The sequence below is a fragment of the Xyrauchen texanus genome, chromosome 19, assembly GCF_025860055.1.
Source record: "Xyrauchen texanus isolate HMW12.3.18 chromosome 19, RBS_HiC_50CHRs, whole genome shotgun sequence".
Taxonomy (NCBI): Eukaryota; Metazoa; Chordata; class Actinopteri; order Cypriniformes; family Catostomidae; genus Xyrauchen; species Xyrauchen texanus.
This window is the reverse complement of record NC_068294.1, coordinates 8,842,529-8,867,860: the sequence shown is the minus strand read 5'-3', so window position 1 is coordinate 8,867,860 and position 25,332 is coordinate 8,842,529. Positions and strand designations below refer to the sequence as shown.

The following is a 25,332-nucleotide window of genomic DNA, read 5'->3' as shown; positions in this document are numbered from 1 at the left end:
AAATACATAAATGTTCAGTTTTTAGGTATTGCTCAAAGTAACAAGTATTGAGAAACATTGAACAGTTACATAACAGGTTGTTCATGGTTTCACAATGTTATTAAATCACCTGATCGATATACAAGTAGCATTACACAGCATAATCCCCACTTTACTAGTCATGGGAATTGTTAGGAAATAAAAATATTGTTTCTGATCTCAATTGTTCTTATTGATTCTGGTTCCTTAACAGTCCCATTAACGATTCTTTTAGTATTTTAGAAATGCAATTTTTATTGGATTTATTGTTCTCAGCAGCCTGTTACCAAATTATGCGATAATTTCATATTTTAACAGAAGGTTTAAGTTTCAAAAAGCCTAAAGTGCACACACGATAACAATTCTTGGTCCATATCATTCATGAAGAAATGAAATGGCTCGCGGTTCAATACGTTTTTGATTCACTAACAATGACTGGCTGATGAGAGTCATTCGTTCAAGAGGAAGCACTGTATGTTTTGCAGTTTCAAATGTTTTGCAGATTAAAAAAAAACAGACTCGCAAGAGTCGTTCATTTGGGAATCGAACTACACTGGTCTCGATGTATGTTTTACGATTCATAAAGGCCCCAATACACTTCCGGAGAAGTTCTTCTTCGTTCTCCGTTCAGGGATAAAAAGAAGTTTGAAACAACAGAGCAATGGTATACTGTTTGAGAATATTCAGAAGAGCAGAAGAGCTTGTGTAGCACAGATTGCTGATAAACTTAATGCTGGCCATGATAGAAAGATATCAGAACAAACAATGTATGGGGCTGCGTAGCCGCAGACCAGTCAGAGTGCCCATGCTGACCCCTGTCCACTGCCGAATGCACGTACAATGGGCATGTGAGTGTCAGAACTGGACCATGGAGCAATGGAAGAAGGTGGCCTGGTCTGATGAATCACTTATTCTTTTAGTTTATGTAGACGGCCGGGTGCGTATGCGTCATTTGCCTGGGGAAGAGATGGCAGCAGGATGCACCATGGGAAGAAGGCAGGCTGGAGGAGGCAGTGTGATGCTCTGGGAAATGTTCTGCTGGGAAACTTTGGGTCCTGGCATTCATGTGGAAGTTACTTTGACACGTACCACCTATCTAAAGATTGTTCCAGACCACGTACACCCCTTCATGGTAACGGTATTCACTGATGGCGGTGTCCTCTTCAAGCAGGATAATGTGCCCTGCCACACTGAAAAATTGTTCAGGAATGGTCTGAGGAACATGACAAAGAGTTCAAGGTGTTGGCTTGGCCTCCAAATTCCCCAGATCTCAATCCGATTGAGCTTCTATGGGATGTGCTGGACCAACAAATCCAATCCATGGAGGCCCCACCTCACAACTTACAGGACTTGAAGGATCTGCTGCTAATGTCTTGGTGTCAGATATCACAGGACACCTTCAGAGGTCTTGTGGAGTCCATGCCTCAACGTGTCATAGCTGTTTTGGTGGCACGAGGGGGACCTAGACAATATTAGGTATGTGGTTTTAAATGTGGTGGCTGATACCGATATGTATATGCAGTAGATAATGTTTCATTTGTCTTGTTTACATTCTAAATTCATTATGCTAATGTGCTAAAACTTTATACGTGGCCATAATATGCACCGATTATATTCTGTCATTGTAATTTATGTAATTTGTAATTTACACAGATACAACTGCAAAGATTGGTATATAAAGGAGTGTTAATGGGTCAAATACAGACAAAAGAATGATGATAGGCATATCTTAAGGCAGATGTGTGAATAGCTTTCGCTGCAGACGGTACATGAGTGAATGGGCACTTGAGAGTATTTGAGTCGATTCCATAGTCTTGGAAAATGTCTCTTTCGAACGCCCGTACAGATGTAGGTCAATTTGCACCAGCTCGCTAATAACTCTGCACGCCGTTTTGTTCATGCTGAATCTGACTGATCTTGACTAACTGAACAATGTAAACAAAATTAGCTGTCTGCCTCAAAGTAGGTGGTTTGGTCTTTGATTTCATATATAATATATCAGGGCCTTAAGAGTCATTCATTCGGGAATTGGACTACAATGGTCGTGCTGTATGTTTCACATTGTAGATTCAATTGAACCGATTCATAAGTGTCATTAGTTCAAGAATCAGACTACACTGGTCATGCTGTATGTTTCACGCTGTAGATTCAAAACAAAAGATTCATAAGAGTCATTAGTGAGGGAATCGGACTACACTGGTCGCACTGTATGTTTCAAGTTGTAGATTCACGCTGTGTGTATTATGCAGTAGATTCAAAAGAACAGATTTTTAAGAGTCATTAGTTCAGGAATCTGACTGTACTGGTCGCACTGGGAGTTTCACAATGTAGATTTAAAAGAACCGACTCAAGAGTCATTTGTTTGGAAAATCGGAATACACTGGTCACACTAAATGTGAGAACAACTCAAAGCCATCAAGGAATTAGCAAGAGATTACAATCGTAAATGGGTCATATCATGAGGGTTACAAATTTCCTTGAACTTTTAAAGTAAAAATGGTTCGTAAAAATAAATATTGTACATTTCCAAAAATAGCATTTTTTGAATTGAATCTAAGCTGCAAATACAGCTCTAAAATCCTTGGATATCTGACATTAGAAACTTAAAAAATTAACACATGGCCACCCAGATCTATGTGTCAATGACATCTATTCAGTGATAAGCGTCTACGACTTGTCAGTCACGATATTGTAAACAAAGTAATTTAACATATAAGTCTAAAGGCACAGTAGCAGACAAAAAGGACAGTTTATTTCTACGGGTCAGGGAAGGGGTGAAAATAATGGTCATTAAAAACTAACTTTTGACTACTTTTTGGCACAAAGACCTAAAATATTAAAAAGTATGATATGAACCCTTAAAACTGTTCAAAATCAATGAAGGTTTCCACCCTGTAGCAACCATGAGACCAAAACAACAACCTTTTAACTTACAGCTCTGATCTTTAAATACTTCCTGTAACCCATAACCCACTTCCCACAGAACCCACATAAGCTCCCCTTCACCTTGCCCAGAAACAGTACAAAATCTCCCACGGTGTTGATGGTCGCCACCCGTAGAGCGTTTTCCACCAGGATCATGAAGGCATCACGGGCCGACGTACAGAAACTGGTGCTGTTGATGGCCGTTGCCGCATATGCATTCTGCAAACAGAAAGATTGTCACCACAAGCATAAACAGATGCATCACCACACATCAGTGAGCACTAAAATATCAATCTGCATGAGCAAGCAACCTCAAATTGCAGTTTGTGAGAGTAAACCATTAACCGGCTCACCTGATTCAAATAATTGAGGCACTTCTCCAGGCACCACAGACAGCAGATACAGGCCTTCAGCATGCAGCGAGCACAAGCGTTTTCCTATGGGGTGTGTACATGGGGAGATCAGAATCAAAACACAAGCAAACATTACCCACAGTACATTGCTCTTGTTCTTTTCTTTAGAGCAGTGAGCATTTGTCAAGCTCACCCTTAATGTTCCAAATCTGCCCATATAAAGCTCCTGTTGATATCTATTAGCTCATTTATATTCCCAAGGTCCCCGGCCATATATCAAGTAAATGATACGTCACCTAAGTGGAACCCAAGAGGACAATAACAAACAGCTTGCAGTGTTACCTTCAAAATATACCTACCCAAATCACAACAAAATACCAAACGATTATTTGTGTGACATTTCAGAAAGAGGAAACTGTGCATCAACATCTTGTTTTACTTTTTGCATATTTTCATAGTCAACTAGTATTTTTAGTTTAAAGACATCATGTTACAAAATTGGGTACTATTTATTTTAATAAATGCCCATGATCTAAGTTATTCTAAAGAAGAAGAAAAAACATTTTTAATAAAAGATTTGGGACTTTTTATGTGGGGTTTTCTTCAGCTTTCATTTACCAGTGGTTTATTTTTATTAAAAACAAACATTTCTTTTTTTCTTTCTTTTTTTAATTTTTTATTATTTTAACAAGGTCTCATAATAACTGATTTAGATTTTTTTTTACCGGGTTTTCATCCTTTATTTTTGTAACTTTCCCAGTGCCTATTATGAATAGATTTTACTGTTTAACCTTGTCCCAGACTTTCAATATTATAATATAACAATCCATTACAAAATGATGACATGTTTAGGACTATGATAATCAAAGCAAAGAGTGGAATGAACAAACCATTTAAATATTTATTGTGTGAAAATTATTTAGTATACAAATATATTTTATTATACACTCACCTAAAGGATTATTAGGAACACGATACTAATACTGTGTTTGACCCCCTTTCGCCTTCAGAACTGCCTTAATTCTACGTGGCATTGATTCAACAAGGTGCTGAAAGCATTCTTTAGAAAGGTTGGCCCATATTGATAGGATAGCATCTTGCAGTTGATGGAGATTTGTGGAATGCACATCCAGGGCACGAAGCTCCCGTTCCACCACATCCCAAAGATGCTCTATTGGGTTGAGATCTGGTGACTGTGGGGGCCATTTTAGTACAGTGAACTCATTGTCATGTTCAAGAAACCAATTTGAAATGATTCGAGCTTTGTGACATGGTGCATTATCCTGCTGTAAGTAGCCATCAGAGGATGGGTACATGGTGGCCATAAAAGGATGGACATGGTCAGAAACAATGCTCAGGTAGGCCGTGGCATTTAAACGATGCCCAATTGGCACTAAGGGGCCTAAAGTGTGCCAAGAAAACATCCCCCACACCATTACACCACCACCACCAGCCTGCACAGTGGTAACAAGGCATGATGGATCCATGTTCTCATTCTGTTTACGCCAAATTCTGACTCTACCATCTGAATGTCTCAACAGAAATCGAGACTCATCAGACCAGGCAACATTTTTTTAGTCTTCAACTATCCAATTTTGGTGAGCTCTTGCAAATTGTAGCCTCTTTTTCCTATTTGTAGTGGAGATGAGTGGTACCCGGTGGGGTCTTCTGCTGTTGTAGCCCATCCGCCTCAAGGTTGTGCGTGTTGTGGCTTCACAAATGCTTTGCTGCATACCTCGGTTGTAACGAGTGGTTATTTCAGGCAAAGTTGCTCTTCTATCAGCTTGAATCAGTCGGCCCATTCTCCTCTGACCTCTAGCATCAACAATGCATTTTCGCCCACAGGACTGCTGCATACTGGATGTTTTTCCCTTTTCACACCATTCTTTGTAAACCCTAGAAATGGTTGTGCGTGAAAATCCCAGTAACTGAGCAGATTGTGAAATACTCAGACTGGTCCGTCTGGCACCAACAACCATGCCACGCTCAAAATTGCTTAAATCACCTTTCTTTCCCATTCTGACATTCAGTTTGGAGTTCAGGAGATTGTCTTGACCAGGACCACACCCCTAAATGCATTGAAGCAACTGCCATGTGATTGGTTGATTAGATAACTGCATTAATGAGAAATTGAACAGGTGTTCCTAATAATCCTTTAGGTGTGTAATATATAAACATATATATATATATATATATATGACTTTCCAACAGTTGTGGGGTCATTTCCACCACACCAAACAATTTAGCAACCAAGACTTATTTATTTGTTTCAAAAGTTAGTGTACTTTCTAAAATCAAGCTGTAACTTTGCCAAACCAGGCAAAAAGTGTGAAAGTATATTCAATAGTGTGTTTTTAAGAAACATAAAATGTTGGCTATGAAATTAGCCTTAGCAAGACAAAAGAGTCTGTCATTTTATTTCAGAAACTTTCCATCAGTGTCATTTCCATCACAGAATTTTAAACAATACAAAATTGTTACATTTTTTTTTTACTTTACTTTTAAGAAAGTGCCTGAAGCTGAAACACCCTAGTATAAAAAATAAATTTTTATTTTTTGTACACCAGTCAGTACAGAATACTAGTGTTAAGGCCCATTCACACCAAATCTGGTGAGACGAACATTTGATGTAAGTCAGTGCTGTTGCTGTTCAACAAACATATTTATACCAATCTCCTGTCCGCACCTTCAGCTTGTATAGATTAATATAGCATTTATTTACCTAATTCAGCATAACTGTTTCATTATGTTCTTTCTATGGTGTGGATGCATTTTGAGGAATATATTGTCTGTGTTTTTTATACGAGTGAGATGAGGAAAGAGCGCTGTTGTGTAAATATATGTCCTATTTATATTTGCACATGTATTTATCTACGAGTATCTACCAAACGGACTCCAGAATCCAACTTCTCATTTTATAATGTCTGGATAATATAACACAAGTTACAGTGATATAAATACACGTGCAAGAGCGTGCATTAAGAATAACAGTTTAGTATAAAATATGATGCATATATAAAAAATTATATAAAAGAAAATACAAGCTCACTGTCCTGTTGTCCTAGTAAAAAAGCATCTTGTCATAAACAAACATTCAACATGTATGATTTTTAATTTTTAAAAATTTTATTTCAATGGGACTATCATTGAAACAGAGCTGTGTATCTACCTTTCCTTTGAGTTGGTTGTGAATGTACATGAGGATGAGGCGTGGGATCTTGACCAGGGTGATGATGAAGGAGCCCTTGGCCACAGTGCCCAGGTGATAGCGCACCAGCCGCAGCACTGATGACAGGATGGGCGTCACTGGGAGTTTGGTTTTGTCCCTGGAGAATTATGAGAAAAGTTACTCTAAAGCATACATCAACTTCACCTTTCAAGGTATAACTGTAATCAACACTAAAGATTAGCTGAAGAAAAATAAAGTGATAGGCTCAAACTTCCACAAAAATAATATTATAAAATGCTAAGGTCTTATTTTTAAGGTGTTTAAAGCTGCACTGTGTAATTTCTGCACAGCTGGCAGCACCAAATGGCAGTACAAAAGTTGATAAAAAAATAAATATTAAAAATGCCACAAAGCCACATTGTTCACACTATACTTGGAAATCAGTCTACAAATGCTTTACTTACACAGTGACCCAAAAAGTACACTTGAGCCAAAAAAAGACTTAAAATAAGAATGTGCATTAAATAACAAAATAACAAACTAGATGGAATTTACACCGATCAGCCACAACATTAAAACTACCTTCCTAATATTGTGTAGGTCCCCCTCGTGCCACCAAAACAGCACCAACCTGCATCTCAGAATAGCATTCTAAGATTATATTCTTCTCATCACAATTATACAGAGTGATTATCTGAGTTACTGTAGACTTTGCCAGTTCAAACCAGTCTGTCCATTCTCTGTTGACCTCTCTCCTCAACAAGACATTTCCATCCACAGAAATGCCGCTCGCTGGATGTTTTTTTGTTTTAGGCAGCATTCAGAGTAAATTCTAGAGACTGTTGAGTGTGAAAATCCCAGGAGATCAGCAGTTACAGAAATACTCAAACCAGTCCGTCTGGCATCAACAATTAAGCCACTGTTGAAATCACTGAGATCAAAATTTTCCCCATTCTGATGGTTGATGTGAACATTAACTGAAGCTCCTGACCCATATCTGCTTGATTTTATGCACTGCTGCCACATGATTGGCTGATTAGATAATCATATGGATGATTGTTGGTGCCATACAAAAACACTTTTCAAACAAAACACTTCACAAAAAGTTTGTTAGTTTTCACATTTTAAAACATTGTTTAAAAATTGTAGTATAACAATATACTGTTAAAATTAAATAAAAAAGTATTTTACATTCACTGGTTGTCAAAAATGACAAAGAAAATTAAGTTAGTTCTGAGAAAAGCTCTAGCATCATTAAAAGCGACATAGATTTCCAAAAGTGTCTGAATACTTTTTTGGGCCACTGTCATTGTCTCTGAAAAATTACACAGTATAAACAAGAGAAAACTGTGGCATTGAGTGCATCTTCTCTCTAAAAACAACAATAGAAGGGAGCAATCCAGACCTTGTGAAATAGTAGGTTACCACAGCACCAGCAACGGTCATCTGTTGACAGGCCAGGATGAACTCACTGATCCAGATCAGACCCACTGCGTGGTACCAGGTCATGTACTGCAGCGCGCCTGTGAGCCTGAACTCAACCAAACCAGTGTCCTCATTCTTCTCTGGGTTCCCTGTGGACCAGAACGTGCAAGTCTGAGATTCTGTTGTGTTTGTAAGAGCCTTCTAAAATGGTAATGCTCATTTTTAAAATGAGAACGATATTACTGAGCAAAATTCTGCTAAAATTATCAGTACAAACAACTTGAACAGAATGCATTTTAAATTCAGTACACATTATTAAAAAAAAAAAAAACATTTTAAAATGTACAATATATTATAGTATAAAATCATTAACATTTACTATAGTATGACTGAGGTTTGAATTTGACATTGAGGAGTTACTAAAAGGAATATTCAGGGTTCAATACAAGTGAAGCTCAATTAACACCATTTGTAGAATCATTTTCATTTCAACAAAGATGTATTTCGACTCGTCCCTCATTTGTTCAAAAAATTATTATTTTAGTGTGATAACGAAAATCTCTTACTAAATATCTCTGTAAAGTTTTATCCAATTTTACAACTTAGGTTAGGGATGCAATCCTGCAATTGGATATAATTTTACACAAATAAGTATGTTTAAGTGATTTTATCACATGTTCACACATATCTTATAGCAAAACTTTTAACCCTTTAAGCTCGGATGGGCCCCCAAAGAAAACAATATTATCATAATATTAATAACTACAGTCTTGACCAACACAAAATAGGGATCATTTGAAAGCTTAGAAGCTGATGTAGGCATTATGAAAAAACTGAACAAGTGCTTTGAAATTTGCAGACAAATCAGAAGTGTTCCGTTTTGATCATTTATTGAAACATTTGTACCGTACCTATTATTTTCATCTGTAAAAACATCAAACTCATCATATAGCCACAAGCCATATGTTGTTGGAAAGCTCTCAAAGAGTATAATATAACAAAAAAATTTTACTCACCGAAAAATCTAGCGAGTAATAGCTAAGCATATGTTTTTGACATTCATGTTTCATATGAACAGATGTTGCTTATATACAATGTTTTGCTTATAACTTCACGATAAACAAACAGAACATGCAATCTCGCTTACCATTACTTAGAAGAGATGATTATCTTTAAAACGCGACCACATACAAAGTAATCGGATGCATATATCATTAGATAATTCACACAACGCACAATGTGCGCACAGCTTCTGGTTACAAACATGTTAGCTTTCCTGGATAAGATGACATCATCAGAAATACTGTAGCATCATGGAAAACAAAACCACTTGGATTGGGTTCTGATTGCTCCAACCGGTGGTGATAGTCCTCCATATTTGGGCAGAGAGTCATGTGATCAATCACGCTATTTACAAATGTCCACCAGGAGATGGCGCCAGGTCCTCCATGATGACTCATGAAAGTCATTCTGTGAAATGTCATTACTAAAGACATTACTAAAGTCTACATGCAGTGCTGGGTAGTAACAGATTACATGTAATCTGGATTATGAAATCAGATTACAAAAACGGAGTACTTGTAATTGGATTTAAATACATTTTTAAAAACTTGTAATCAAACAGTTACTTTTTATAGATTACATGATTATATGTTAACAAGGCAACGGCAGTAAATTGTAAATAATTTATTGATAATTTTCATATCAACATCATCATATTCTTACACCGAAGTGTAATAGTCTTAAACATGAAAATTTTGAGCATGTGCTCCTTTTACGTTACAACAGTAAGATATGCACCTCAGCTAAGGAATAGGTAATGGACTATTACTAAGTAGTAAGGGTTAAAAATAAGTCAGTCAGAGTTTAGAACACACATTGAACTTAATTGCTTCAAAGGATCTAGTGGATACCACCTCTAAATGGCACTTTTCCACTGCATGTTATGGTTCGACTCGTCTCAACTCTACTCGCTTTACTTTTCTGTGCTTGCATTTCCACTGCAGTTTAGTGCCCCGTCAACGTGGGTGGGATTATAGGCTGATCGTCATAGTTACGCCGCCTCTGCTGCCATGACTTTATCTTAAACACGACACAAACTGACTAAAACAATAACACGACCGCTAGCTGTTAGCTACTAGCTCATTGTGCTGCATAAAGCAGTTGTTGCATGGTGATTTTACACAAGTGTAACAGTTAAATTGAGCTTGGTTGTTTTAGAAGCAAGCTTCCAGTAGCTGGTCAACTAAATAAAGTGAAGCTTTCAAGGAGAGTATAGAGTTAACGTAACAAAACATACCATCCTCCATCGTGGATCAACACCTGTCCAGGGCACTCTGCCTCCAATTGCTCGCCAGTTTAGATACCGTCCATTTGGTCAAACCACTTCCACTTTACTTGATGGTTCTGTAGTCACTTTTAATTTTTTTTTTTTACTTTTCCCTACACTTAAAATGAACTTGATGTCTCAGCGTTTTGCATTATACACTTTGGCATGCACTGTCATTGCTATTAGATTTAATGTTTATTTCATCCATGTAATGTTTAATGCACTTTTAAAAAATGCCATACGTAAAGAGCTCTTTTTTGTTAGTAATGAAGAATGGAATACATTCTTCCTCTTTTTGTGATTTTTCTTAGGAATGTCTCAATCTATATAATAAAAACATTTGTAAAAGAAATTACTTAAAAAAAAAAAAAAGTGTTTGGTATAGTTTAATTATAATATTTTTATAACTTTTATAATATTTGTGTTGAGTTAAATTTGGGTATGCCAATGAAACAGGAATCTTTAAAAAACACCCTCAGAGCTTAAAGGGTAAAAAGGTGTGTACTCAGCATTTAGGGACTGGCCCCATTTACTTAAGTCCCTAACTGCATTTTTTTAATAAACAAGGCCCAAGTCAAAACTAGTTTATGTGGCAATCAACATATATCCCTTTAAAAGGGATATTTTACCATAATTTATATTATTTTAAAATTCTGACAAAATGTACTCACACTCGTGTTGTTCCAAAGATCCAAAGACTTTCTTTCATTGAACGCAAAATGAAATCCATAAATACGATAAAAGCGTACAATGACTAGGAACTACAACAACAACAACAACAACAACATAATAGTCCATACAGTTTATGCATCATATTCCAAGTCTTCTGAAGTCATAATGCATAACAACATAAATTTCTATACATGTGAGGAACAGACTTACATTGTTATTCACTGAAAATATTCCCATCTGCCACAGCTCTCAAATGTCATTAGTGTATGCACATATTCAAACTTGCAGTGTCAAGACACATCACCCCAGGTTTAATGTTAACAAAACCAAATGCCATTGGTTCTCACACGTCTTGTAACTGAATATGACATGCCAAGTACGAAAATGCGGAAATGTGAATGACAGTTTAAGAGCCAAAGCGGAAGAGATTTTATTTTTGTTATTATTACTTCAGTTTAACTCAATTCCTCACACAAAGCAATCATATGTCTTTAGAAGACTTGGAATAGAGTGCATGTGTCATGTGGACTACTTTTAAAGCAGTTGTAGGGCTTTTTTGTAAAAAAAAAATTATTTTTCCTGTATGTCAGCAAAAACATTCTTTCAAAAAACAAGTCATATGGTTTTGGAACACCATTAGTGAATTTGGAGAGAAGTTTCACTTTAAGGTGATCTCACCAGTGGTGCCGAGGAAGAGAAGGACCAGTATCCAGTAGACCCAGAATACAGAAAGAGCGAGAAAAGTATAGAAGGGCTGTAGTGCCAGCAGTGGAAGGTGAATAAACACTTTTCCTGCCACATGGAAAAGGGCAATGGTCAGGGCCACCCTTTTCCTCATGAACAACATCAGAAGCAACAAAATTCCCTGCCAGAGCAGAAAGGGGGAAATTAGCAGTGTGGCATAGTGAAAAATACCAGCTGAGATCTCTCTAAAAGATGCACACAGTGAGAAGAGGGCATACCGTAAACACAGTCGCTGAAACTGCGTAGATGAGAAGACCTTGAGCGTGGTTTTTCGGGGGCTTTATGTCACCATTGGCCTCATCTAATTCCTTCAAGTCCTTAGATATCGTTTCATTCGTTGTCATTCTGTAGTCGATATATAACCACCACAGAACGCTGGTGCCTCCTGAGAAACAAAGTACACAACCCAAAATCCCATTTCAACACTGTAACTACATGTATCAGATTAAACTGCATTGTCATTAGGTTCTTTCACAAATATAGCATCTGTTGTATATTTTACATTACATGAATACCCATTGTCAAACAGAATTTTCTTATGAAGCTGTTGCATTGCTGAGTGTAAAATTAGCTGTTTGAACATGTACAAGGATGATGTGATGCAAATAGTTTGCTGAAAAAGAGTTGGAACCAATCCCAAAGTTTAGAATTTTGGTGGTCATGTGTGAATGGTAGCAATTATATATATATATATATATATATATATATATACACTCACCTAAAGGATTATTAGGAACACCTGTTCAATTTCTCATTAATGCAATGATCTAATCAACCAATCACATGGCAGTTGCTTCAATGCATTTAGGGGTGTGGTCCTGGTCAAGACAATCTCCTGAACTCCAAACTGAATGTCAGAATGGGAAAGAAAGGTGATTTAAGCAATTTTGAGCGTGGCATGGTTGTTGGTGCCAGACGGGCCAGCCTGAGTATTTCACAATCTGCTCAGTTACTGGGATTTTCACGCACAACCATTTCTAGGGTTTACAAAGAATGGTGTGAAAAGGAAAAACATCCAGTATGCAGCAGTCCTGTGGGCTAAAATGCCTTGTTGATGCTAGAGGTCAGAGGAGAATGGGCCGACTGATTCAAGCTGATAGAAGAGCAACTTTGACTGAAATAACCACTCGTTACAACCGAGGTATGCAGCAAAGCATTTGTGAAGCCACAACACGCACAACCTTGAGGCGGATGGGCTACAACAGCAGAAGACCCCACCGGGTACCACTCATCTCCACTACAAATAGGAAAAAGAGGCTACAATTTGCAAGAGCTCACCAAAATTGGACAGCTGAAGACTAAAAAAATGTTGCCTGGTCTGATGAGTCTCGATTTCTGTTGAGACATTCAGATGGTAGAGTCAGAATTTGGCGTAAACAGAATGAGAACATGGATCCATCATGCCTTGTTACCACTGTGCAGGCTGGTGGTGGTGGTGTAATGGTGTGGGGGATGTTTTCTTGGCCCCTTAGTGCCAATTGGGCATCGTTTAAATGCCACGGCCTACCTGAGCATTGTTTCTGACCATGTCCATCCCTTTATGGCCACCATGTACCCATCCTCTGATGGCTACTTCCAGCAGGATAATGCACCATGTCACAAAGCTCGAATCATTTCAAATTGGTTTCTTGAACATGACAATGAGTTCACTGTACTAAAATGGCCCCCACAGTCACCAGATCTCAACCCAATAGAGCAGCTTTGGGATGTGGTGGAACGGGAGCTTCGTGCCCTGGATGTGCATTCCACAAATCTCCATCAACTGCAAGATGCTATCCTATCAATATGGGCTAACATTTCTAAAGAATGCTTTCAGCACCTTGTTGAATCAATGCCACGTAGAATTAAGGCAGTTCTGAAGGCGAAAGGGGGTCAAACACAGTATTAGTATCGTGTTCCTAATAATCCTTTAGGTGAGTGTATATATATATATAGAAAGCAGGGAAAATACAGAAATCGTAAATATAACAATTTTGTGTGCTAAATTGTTTTTTATTATTATTTAAAAAATTAACCCAATGAATTATGTCCCCAGACAATTATAAGGAATATTTCTACCATCAAAGCAATGCAAGCTTGAAATACTACCTGTTTTCAAAAGGGGGCAGTAAATGAAACTGAAGCTGTATATGCAACGTGCAGCTGTGCAAACAACAAACCGCACTAGGTCCACTAGCAACAGCACAAGATCAGAATGCATTCTTGCATTTCTAGCACAGCAGGACATATGGCAAAAGTGTGGTTCAGGAAGTAAAAATTAACACTCCAAATAAATTTTTTCCATTGACAAACTGATTTTCAAAGATAACCTTTAAACCTTTAGAGACTGACCTACCATGAGCTCAGAGGTTTCATCGATGGTGTATGCCTTTTTTGAAGCCACCAGTCTGCATTATTTCAACATCTTTCTTTAACAATCGTTTGATAGCAAAATTTCAACTAAATAAAAAGGTCCCGGCACACTTCATATGAAAACAAAGAACGAACGTGTGTGATGACATTTAGAACAACATCTGGCCAAAACAAAGGTGTTTTTGCATTAGTTTCGGTGGTTTGTAACAGCTCGCAAGGACAAACTTTCAGGAAAACATCTTAAGGTCCCGATATACTGCATACAGAATCAAAAAACGAACAAGTTTGATATAATTTAGAACTAAATCTGGCCAGAAAGAAGGTGTTTTTGCATTCGTTTCGGTGGTCCGGTGGGCAAACATTTAGGAAAAATTAGAACCGGCTGTTCAACACCTTCTTACTGCCATTGATCTACGTCATCAGTAGGTGTGACCTGAAGTTTCACCTACCTTAAGGCCATCACCTAATTCTGTTTATCTTGTGCAGTCAGTCAAAATCAGTCAATAAGAACACACCAGCATGTAGCGTTATTAGCTAGCTGGTGCAAATTTACCAACATCTGTACGATCGTTCATGTAGAGACATTTTCCAAGACTACGTCATGTGATTTTTTGTTTAATTAGTCTACAAAAGGAATCAAATTTACTCGACTAATCAAGTGCCTATTCAAAAGCCATTCACACATCTGCCTAAAGTAAGATATGCCTCTCTTATCATCATTCTTTTGTCTGCATTTTACCCATTAACACTCTTTTATACACCCATCTTTGCAGTCGTATCATAGTCATCATAAAGTACAGTAGCAGAGTGTAACTGGGGCATATTATGGCCGCATATAGCGTGTTAGCGCATTAGCGTAATGAATACAGAATGTAAACAAAACACATTACACATTTTCTACTGCATATATATGGTATTTTACTTTAAATCATTATCGAGTCGTTAAAACAGCTTCTTTTACTGATCTCGTGTGAATTATATTAACAGAAAGAGGCATGAATTCATTGATAATACATTGTAATGTCACATTAGTTCAGGTTTTACATGTAGTCTTGTGCATCCTCATATTTAAATGCTCCTCTAAATGCCTCCCACAGTGGTGTGGCAGTTGTCTATATTTGCCAGAAGTTTGCAGCTCTTCACCGGTAGTGGTGAACATGCAGCCAACCTTTTTGCATCAATGGACAATTTGCCGCAAGTTTGCCACAAAATTCATTTACATGTGAAAATGATTAGTGGCAAATTTCAAACATGGTCAAGCAGAGAAAGCTTCACTAATCAGAGAACCACGGCCAACAAAGCCAGCGAAACGTGCACACATTGTCAATGACGCAGTCAAGTCAGTCTCCCTTCACCTTTAAACTACCTGTACATTTCTGAATATATTGTTTCTATACTTATAATCAACAACCCCAATGATTCATATGTAATTATATTTCGCAGTGCTTCGTGGGATTGTAGAGTGTGCCCTTGTGAAAGACGGTAAGTGCACAGTCTTGTCCCTTTGTGAAATTTTAAAATACTTTTATGGCTCAAAACAAAGTTTGTAATGTTGTGATTCACCTCGTAGCAGGTTGGTTTGGTTTATTGCACATATGCTCTTTTATGAAGTATTTTATGAAAAGCTTGTGCAAAAATACTTTTTGGGCGGGCACGGTTGAACTTTATTCCGAATGCAAGGATTTCGAGATGTGTTTTTGTAGGTTTCAACTACGTTTAACTTGACACAGTGACCTAAAAACACTGTTCATGATGCAACGCAACCAAAGTGAGATGCTCCAAAAGCGTCACATACTGAACCTCTGTTTGCATGATTTACACCAGGAGAAGACCGTCACATCTTACACTGGCTATCAATTATGTCATTAACAACTAGTTGATCAATTTGTTTTGGTATACACTGCATGTAGAATATATGATAATGTGGTTGTCACAACCACTTCCACTATTCGGTAGTTAATTTGGTAGTACAATGCTGTTGTCACGCCAGTAAATTACAGAACGGTGTGTGTACAAACAAGATAACGCACTAAAAGGTGAACTGACAAAGGCATTTAGCTGCAGTATGTATGTGGCCAAAGTCATATGGGTTTGTAACGAGTAACCACATCGAGGTTGAGTAAATCGGGTGAGTAAATGAAGACAGAATATTAATTTTAGGGTGAACTATCCCTTTAATCCAGCAATTTATTGGGCTTCATGTGTGAAAGTGGTTGATGATGAGAACCAAGAGGACTTGATTTGAAAATCTGTCCAACCAATAATATTCAACTATCAAATGTTGATTTAAGAGTAGTACCTGAAATGTGCAAACACAGAAAGCAATGATGCCATTCACAGCATAAGAGGAGAAAAGTAGTGCAGAGAAAGTAAACTTGCCCAGAGAACCCAGAACCACCATTGCAGTGAGGATCCAAACCAGGACAGCAGAGATGTAACGGATTATCACCATGAGGATCATGGACAGAACTGCAGCATGCACAAAACAGATTGAGCAGTTAGAAGAATACACCTCCGACAGAGTGAGATCTCGGAAATAATGAGTGTTTAAAGACAACATGAAATCAAACTCGACCCAATTTACTTTTTGTATACTAATCGTTATATTATTGTGCACAATTCAGCATTCATCGCTGTATTTTATTCTGAAAACAAGATGTTTTCAAAATCTTTCATCTACTTTTGAAATTACTTTTCAAATCTGCTGACATCACCAATGCTGTGTGGGTGGGGAACATAACACATTAACCAATAATATTACAGCTAATTATCATAATCCAATCAAACCCAGATGGATACAATCAAGTGTTTAAACAAGGATTGTAGATTACACAAGTTTTTGCAAATGCCATTTCATGATGTCTTTAAGGGCTCAAAATCCTGCAATAATTTCAACAACAGGCCTTACATTAAGACATCTGTTTGTTAATGCTTAATCATGCAGAACTTAATGAGTCTTGATTAGATCTAAATATCAAGGGACCACAATTATCCATTTCAAATGAGAATAATTTCACAGATAAACACTCATTATCAGACAATTAAATCAATTCAGGTTCAACGGCAACCGGAGAGAAAAGTCAGTTACCTAGCGCCAGCAGACAAAGCCCGACAATGATCTCTTTGCTGGCCGCCACCCCGGCGATCAGTCTGTTTAACATGCTGTTATCACTGACAAACGTCACCACCGCTTCAGCAAACTTAGCATAGCAGGAGATATCCACCGGCGTGCAGCGGTTAAATACTGGAAGAGCTTTGCTGCAGTGATAGAAAAGGCCAGAATGATAGAGGACAGATCAAGGATGAAAGAGAAGCTTTAAAGGAGGAGATTGTTTATCAAGGGTTTGTTTTAATACCTCTCTGGTACTGGAAGTTTGGGACACTTGTCGAAGCGCTCGGGAAGTTGTGGGTACTTATGACCAGGTAACTCATATGAACAAAGCTCAGACCCTAAAAGAAAAAAAAAAAAAAAAAAAGAGGAAAACAGATGCAATTTATTCAATATCACACATCAGAGTTCCCACTCTTTCAAGGCACAATTTCACAGGACATTTTATGTGCCCAACAAGTGTAACATTTAAGCTAAAATACAAAATACTTTTTTATTTTGGCGTTTCAGTGTGTTTTGGACAATAGATTCTTACCTCCAGACAAGCAGTTCGCTACACGGCCAAGCTGTAATTTCATTAAATAAATACATAGTCTGTATGCGCTGCACACTTCAGAGTGTTCTGCTCTCTGTCATCTCACACACGCAAGAGCAGGCGTGATGATCATTATGAGGTGTTTTCAGTCTGTGAGCAGCCGGCTTCACATATATATTTTGAAGCACGCATCACTTGCAGACAATATATATATTCAATTAAATCACTTTTGCGGTATAATTAAATCACACAAGGGCATAATCACAATTTCAATTAGATTAATTGTGTATTCAAACATTCATTTTTGTCCAAATATGTCACATTCCATGACATTCTGAATGCCATTTTTATGACTAGATTCTGTGATTTCGTCCGTGTTTTCCGCATACTACATGTGGAAATCGCAGTAGAAGCAGACTCCGATCGTTGAATTATTGAATATGTATTCACATACCAAGGTGTAAAGGCCAAATCACCATGCTACAATTCAGGGTGTGAATTCGTTTTTCAAAAAAATCAATGTTCTGACCGTCATTGTTATCTAAAGTTTTTTAACTCAAATGTTTTTGTGGATAACGCAACAGCAATGTTGCAACGAAAATAAATCGTATTTTATACTATATCATACTGCTGAGATGACAGCAGATGAGCAGAAAATGTATGTGACAGGGATTCGATCATGACAGTCAACCGTTGACGTTGTTTCACAATGTGCAGCCGCCGGCAGTGACAAAACAATACAAATTTGTTTATAAATCCCGATCATTACCATATTTTTGTGTATGAAACAAAAACCTTGTTAGCAACACAGTCAAACAGTGCTATTATACTAAAATATTTTCCAGGACAAATAATTATTTTCCAGGACATTTAGGTATTTTTCAAAATATTCCATGACCTTTCCATGACTGGAAACTGCATTACAAAATTCCAGGTTTTCCTGGAAGCGTGGGCACCCTGCACATATACCTGCTAAAAAAAGATGGTCAAGCTTTAGAACGAGTTCAAGCTTTGCTTTTAAACATGATTATCCAGCTCAATAAGGTCACCGTACCAGCTTAACAATGGGGGTCTTCCAGTCATAACCAGATTTAACTTGATGGTCTTCCAGGTTAAACTAGGCCCCACCAGCTGCTAGCATGGCTAGACAATATACTGAATATTCTGCAATATTTTCAGAGTGTTAAGATGGAGATAATTGGAGTGTTTCTGATTTGAATCTCAGTGGAGTTCAATGCTGATAGATTCTAACAAATTTCAGTGAATCAGTTTAAAACACTGATTCAACCATTAATTTACGTCATCACTTAAAGGGGTCATGACATGAGAAACCAAATTTGCCTTGATCTTTTGGTATATAAGAGGTCTTTGTATCATTAAAACGTCCTGCAAGTTTAATATTTTAAGACGTCCTCCCCATTCTAAACGAATCATTTATTTAATCAAGCTCAAAATACAGCTCGTTCTGGATTCATGGTTAGAAGTGACGTGACGGTTAGAAGTGACGTACCAGCGTTTGCATATGACCGCCTCCAGCACAAGATAACTACGCTCATTTCGTATCGCCGTGCGCCTCACAAGTGTTCAGTCGATGGACAGCGAGCTCTGACAGAGACTACTTGTGCACAGGAAAATTACGATGCCACACAGATGTGCTGTTCCTGGCTGTGGTCAAACAAAATCTCTGAATAAGCTGCCGAAAGATCCAGACGTCAGGGAAAAATGGATGCAGTTTATTTTTTGCGGACGTCCCAGTCACGGCAGTGTTAACTTAAGCGTTTGTTCTGTACATTTTAAGGATGACTGTTTTGAGAACAAATCTCAATATGATGCTGGCTTTGCCAGAAAACTGTTGCTCAAAGATAAGTACGTGCCGACTATTCTGGGAACAAAGACGACGCAAACTGTAAGTAATCTATTTTAAACTTTAAACTACTTTTTAAAGCGCAATTTCATTCATTATGAATAATCACAGTGTTTTTACTTAGTTTACTTGCATATTGTTCTGGCTGGGGGCGTCAATAATTGATACATAGGCACTGACGTTAGCCAATCATAACAGTGGGTGTTAACACTGAAGTCTTAAATGGAAAACGCCCCCAAAACAGACTGTTTGAATCAGAGGATGAGAAACAGGGTGGGAAAAGGTCATAAATCACTAGATTTTAAAAGTTTTTCTTAAAAACAAAATATATTAATACTATAATTGCACCTAAGTGAACATAATAATACAATAAAAAAAACCCATGTCATGACCCCTTTAAAAATATTCATGGTAGTTCCAGTGTGACATTTTACATGGTTTAAATGAGCACTCAGTAATTTTGTTGTCATTAAAAAAGTTTAACTCCTAAAGACATGAATTGTAATTTTGCAGTATATGTAGGAAATCATGAGCACTCACATTAAAATGAAGACTTCAGTCATATCAGTAACCTTATAAAAGCTGTTTTATTCTACATGAAGAGGGTCCACACATGGGGGCTGGCATGTTACAATCACACGACCAGCTGAATCCTGTTATTGGACACTTTCACTCATTGATTAAAGTAATCATGGCTGACTGTGAATACTACATTTCTGCAATGGCATCTGAAACTGAAAACTATTGATTTTATATGATGCTGCATCCAAACCACTAGGGGTCAGTGTAAGTCCAAGATGACACAGACAAAAGTTACTTCAAAGTGCAACTTTAAAATGTTTTATTCAATATTGTTTATTTGTATTTATTGTAATTCTGGTGCATAAAATTTAAATGATTCAAGTTAATGATTATTAGAAGTCGACCAATATATCGGTTTTGCCGATTAATCGGCACTGATAACGATTTCTGAAACTATCGGTTATTGACAAAAATCCACACCGATAATTTTCCCCCATTGTGTCCCATTGAGTCCTGTTGTGTATAGTGCTGGAGCGGCTGGGAAGGGTGCGCTGTCATTATACAGTATGAGAGTGGCCTCTAGAGGTGAAATAAAAACTAGCACTGATGCCTCGTGGTGTTTGTTTTGACACATGAGACTGCACGTTGAATGTGTTGGAACACTGCACGGAGCTAAACAATGCAGATTTAAAACACCAACAACTAAAAGGTATGTTTACAGTACACATTGCTACATAGATGCTACATTAATAGAGAACAGCAGTATGTTTGCTGACAAGGCTGAAAGGATGCTAACATTAAATCTAACCTCAAGCGGTTAGAACAATGTGACAAAAAAGACGCAAGTCCTACCCAAATGTATAAATAAAATGTATTACCCTCTATTTGCATTAGTTTATATCAGTCATGTTTATGCTTTAGCCAGCCAAGTTGTATATTTAAAGGTAGTGAGAGATTTGAGAAAAATATCTTCATGCAGTCAAGCGAAACGTATAAACAAATCAGAAACGCATCTGAATTTAATTCATTTTTGTATCCTCACAGTAAAACGTATTTTTGTAATTTTGATTAGATAATCAAGTCATCTGTGTGTGTGTGTGTGTATGTGTGTGTGTGTGTGTGTGTGAGTTACTCACTTTCGTTCAATTTAAACAAGCGTAACAGTGCAAAATACAAACAAAAATATCACTGAATCTTATAGAAGCGTTAAAAAAAAAAAAGCTTAAGACATTGCAAATCACTAGTTTGCCCTAGTTTCACATTAAAGACACCTCACCAGAAGTGAAGTGATCGTTGTCTTAATTTAGGGTAATAAAGAGCGTTTACCTCACGCTTTTCATGAGAAGAGAAACCCAAAAGCATGTAAAATATAAAATACATTTTTATACGTACTTTTCATTGTTAGTTGATGTTAATTTCAATTTATCAGTTATCGGCTTGTCTTACCAACTTAGTTATCAAAATCCTGCAAAATCCTATATCGGTTGAACTCTAATAATTTCAGCAAGGATGTCAAATAAGATATACAAGGTAACTAATTCTTTTACTGTCAGAATTTTTGGCCCAAGCCTTGCTTAATTTCTCACTCTGCTTTCGACATACTACTTTTTTTTTTTTTTTAACAAACAACCCTCTCTACCCATTCAATTTATAGGTGAACTCCACAGCCATAACGAACTGTCCTTATAAACAGATGCACAGAAAACCACAGTGAAACTCCAGGGACATGGTGATGTCATTTATACTGCTCAAATGGAACGTGTCAAACCCTACAGACAGCAAAACTGGACTGTAAGACCTTTGTTCTGTTAGCTCAACCCTGAACGGGCCTTACTGGCTGTGTCTGACAGAAACGTATGTGTATATCTATATGCGTGTGTGTGTGTGTGTGTGTGTGTGTGTGTGTGTGTGTGTGTGTGTGTGTGTGTGTGTGTGTTGTTCATGGAGTGGCCATGAGTAAAAAAACACTGTGAAAGGACATAAGGCATGGGGGTCATGACCACATATACGAGTAAAGCCTTTGTCTAATGAGCTGAGGTACAGTCAGTGATGTCCTACCATTATATCTGTGACAATGACATGTTACATGCCCACAATAGCTGATTGGCTGACTGACTCACCATTCATCATGGCAAACCTCTTGAGGTCGAAGTAAGTCGACAGTTCCTCTGTGGGACATTGTGAAACGCACAGCGCCATGGATTTAATCTTCCTCTGGATGATGTCTATGTTGCAGGGATCCAGGAAAAAGACATATCTGTAAATAAAAACAACCACAAATTTTGTGTCAAGGCAGTATTTGGGTCATTACACAAATCGAATTTTAAACATTCTATTAGACATATGAGGTGTTGAAATGATAATAAATTGAATTGTGACATCTAAAGATAAATATGTTTTTAAATATATTGATAACAAATATTTAACAAGATAACAAGAGGTTTAATTTGAAATTAATTGAATCCTGTTTAGAAAGATAATTTAATGCTAATATTTCAACAAATATCCATTTAATTTATCAATTGTTGATTTTACAAAAACATGGTAACAGCGATGATATTTTGAGATCTAACATATATAACACAACAAAACATTTTAAAACTTTTTTAATATTAAAAACATAATTATATTTTTCCAAGGATGATGTCATTATAAAAATATATATATATATATATATATATATATTTATATATTTATAGAATAGAGAAACAAATCAATATTAAAGTCCATTTTTACTATAAATCTCCACTTTCACTTCCACATTCTTTTTCATTTGTTTTGACAATTCACATTTTCTGTGCGTGTTGCCACCTAATGGACAGGGAGGAGAATATATAGTAAAAAAAAAGAAAAAGAAAAGAAAAATCTATTTCTCACCCACACCTATCATATTGCTTCTGAATATATTGATTAAACCACTGGAGTCTTATGGATTACTTTTATACTGCCTTTATGTGCTTTTTGGAGCTTCAAAGTTTTGGTCACCATTTACGTGCATTGTATGGACCTACAGAGCTGAAATATTCTTCTTAAAATCTTTGTATGTGTTCTTCAGAATAAAAAAAGTCATACACATCTGGGATGGCATGAGGGTGAGTAAATGATGAGAGCATATTCATTTGTGGGTGAACTATCCCTTTAACAATTTTATTGCCATCTTTTATACATCATGTGCCGACAAGAAAATGGGCTGGTTACCCAGAGGCAAGACAGGTGCAATAAGTCTATTTTTACACATATGAGGGACACAAATGTCCCATTTAACATCATACCTAATGACGAATGAAATACCAAAACAAGCTGTTTTTTTTTTTTCATGAAGTATGATCCGATACCGCCGTTGGACTTCAATTACGGCATTGTTTGATAAAAATCAACTTTGAACAGCAGATATTTTTTTTTGTCACAGGACTGTTCAGCCCAGTATTTTGGCAGAGGGAAACTAAGAGCTTGTTTACGAGCCAATCCTCCGCTGTGGCCGTGGCTTTACTTCAGCACTTCATGCGGTGTGAAGTGGGCACCACACCCACATAGGGACGAGGGAGCCATTGTCTTGTGTGCTCAGCACAAAAACAGATTGTCAGTAGCAGGGGACGCACACACCTGAGGAAAGAGCTCTTCAGCATTCACACACAGCCTGTCAAAACAGCCTGGCCATACATAGATGAGGGTTTACTTTAAATACCCCGTGAAATCAAAATTGAAGTTCTGTGGCTTTTAGTCCATGTCTGTTAGATTAGAGTATGCTGGAGTACTCCTGAAATGTTGACAAAATAATTTTTAGCACTTGCAGACATTTAAAATTTACAGTCGCTATCTTCTGGTCTATCTTTTTTCAAATAAAATGCACTCCTCAGCATCACCGAACAGAACTGCAAAAAAATAACACTTCCCTCAATTGCCAGTCGGTGGAGAGACAGATGGTCCTGCCCAAACCTCAAGCTATTGAAAAATAAAAATAAATAAAGAGGCTAGCCTGTAAAATACAGAGAATACTGATGACAGGAGCAATGAAAATAAACCCTGAACCAGTATAACCCAATGCATGCTAAACAAACTGCTCACTACTTTTACGGTATGCAATAAATACACTGAATGCACATGAGGGCTAATTATAAGCCATAACCCCATTAAACAGAGCTGGATAAAGTGAAGGATCATGGGAAGTGGGACTAGGCTACTGGATGATGGTATAAACAGCTGAGAAAGTAAAACTAAGCTAATAGCATTAAGCAGATGAACTTTGCTCGGCTAACAACATTAGCTTGCTAGCTCAGTCAGTTTCCTAACACACACAGTACACACCCATGATGTACTTTTTCCACTACAGCAGCAAAACACCATGATTCCCAAACCTCACAAATACACAAAATAGAGCCTGAAACTCTTCAAGTCAAACTCACTTGAAGTACTCTTTTCTTCTTCAGCAAATGGTCAATGAAAGAAGGTGAAAGGTAGGTTCAGTGGCATTGCATAGGTTATCATTTTTACATTAAAGGTGCAAAAATCTGATATGATTTTTTAACAGGGGTGTGTAGAGTTTTTACATTAACTGTATGTCTCTACATGTTTTCCATGTTTCAAAGTAACTTGTCTCACAAACAAAAACTGAAACAAAAAGCTCATTATTAACTCACATTAATAAAATTCAGAAAGATGACACTTGTCCCTTTTGTAGGCTAACTGTCCAACATTTGTTTCCACACCCTTTGACAGAAAATAAATCGGGCCAGATCATGAATCGGGGCTGTTTTTAAACAATTGGCTGAATGCACATTGGTGCATCTCTATTAATAAATAGTTACTAAATTGTAATAAATACTGTGATCCATTGAATATCGATTGAACAGGTTGTAACATTTTGCTATGTTACTGATTGTAGTAGATACAGTCGAAAAGGTCAAAAACCACTCAGGAGGCACCATTTTTGTGGTGGTTTGCAGACATTTAACATTTTAAACTACCAAAGGTATGTTAACTTAGTTATATTATAGTCTAACATATCTAACAATTCTCCCAGCTGAATTGTTTTGGCTTTTGCTTGTAATATTTGTTTGTTAGGTGTTTATTGCCATATAAGCTACAATGGCTATTTCATGGCAAATACAGGTGGCAATCAAACATAAATACATAAATACAACACCTTGTGCTTGTAATGCTTTAAAAATTATGGGACATTAAAGTGTACCCATAGAAAGTGCCATTAGCATTACTGGGAAAGAAGACTATATGCAACTATAAAACAGACATCAATCAAACAGACTGATGTGTGAGTCAGAAGCCCTTTTCAGAGATCCAGGAAAGAATCATGGAAA

The 25,332-nt window shown here is 37.2% G+C and overlaps 1 protein-coding gene across 2 annotated transcripts in view; it reads right to left on the bottom strand.

Annotated features, from left to right (window-relative positions):
• slc44a1b (solute carrier family 44 member 1b) overlaps nucleotides 1–25,332 on the bottom strand; it is a 53,954-nt gene that overhangs the window by 9,646 nt on the left and 18,976 nt on the right. For both annotated transcript variants that reach the window (XM_052150218.1, XM_052150219.1), the window contains 10 exons: nucleotides 22,138–22,274; nucleotides 17,344–17,437; nucleotides 17,076–17,245; nucleotides 16,367–16,456; nucleotides 11,854–12,020; nucleotides 11,570–11,756; nucleotides 7,871–8,039; nucleotides 6,466–6,622; nucleotides 3,297–3,380; nucleotides 3,025–3,162 (listed from right to left, as the gene is read on the bottom strand). In XM_052150218.1, coding sequence (XP_052006178.1) covers nucleotides 3,025–3,162; nucleotides 3,297–3,380; nucleotides 6,466–6,622; nucleotides 7,871–8,039; nucleotides 11,570–11,756; nucleotides 11,854–12,020; nucleotides 16,367–16,456; nucleotides 17,076–17,245; nucleotides 17,344–17,437; nucleotides 22,138–22,274 — 1,393 coding nt within the window. The remainder of the gene's footprint in view (nucleotides 1–3,024; nucleotides 3,163–3,296; nucleotides 3,381–6,465; nucleotides 6,623–7,870; nucleotides 8,040–11,569; nucleotides 11,757–11,853; nucleotides 12,021–16,366; nucleotides 16,457–17,075; nucleotides 17,246–17,343; nucleotides 17,438–22,137; nucleotides 22,275–25,332) is intronic.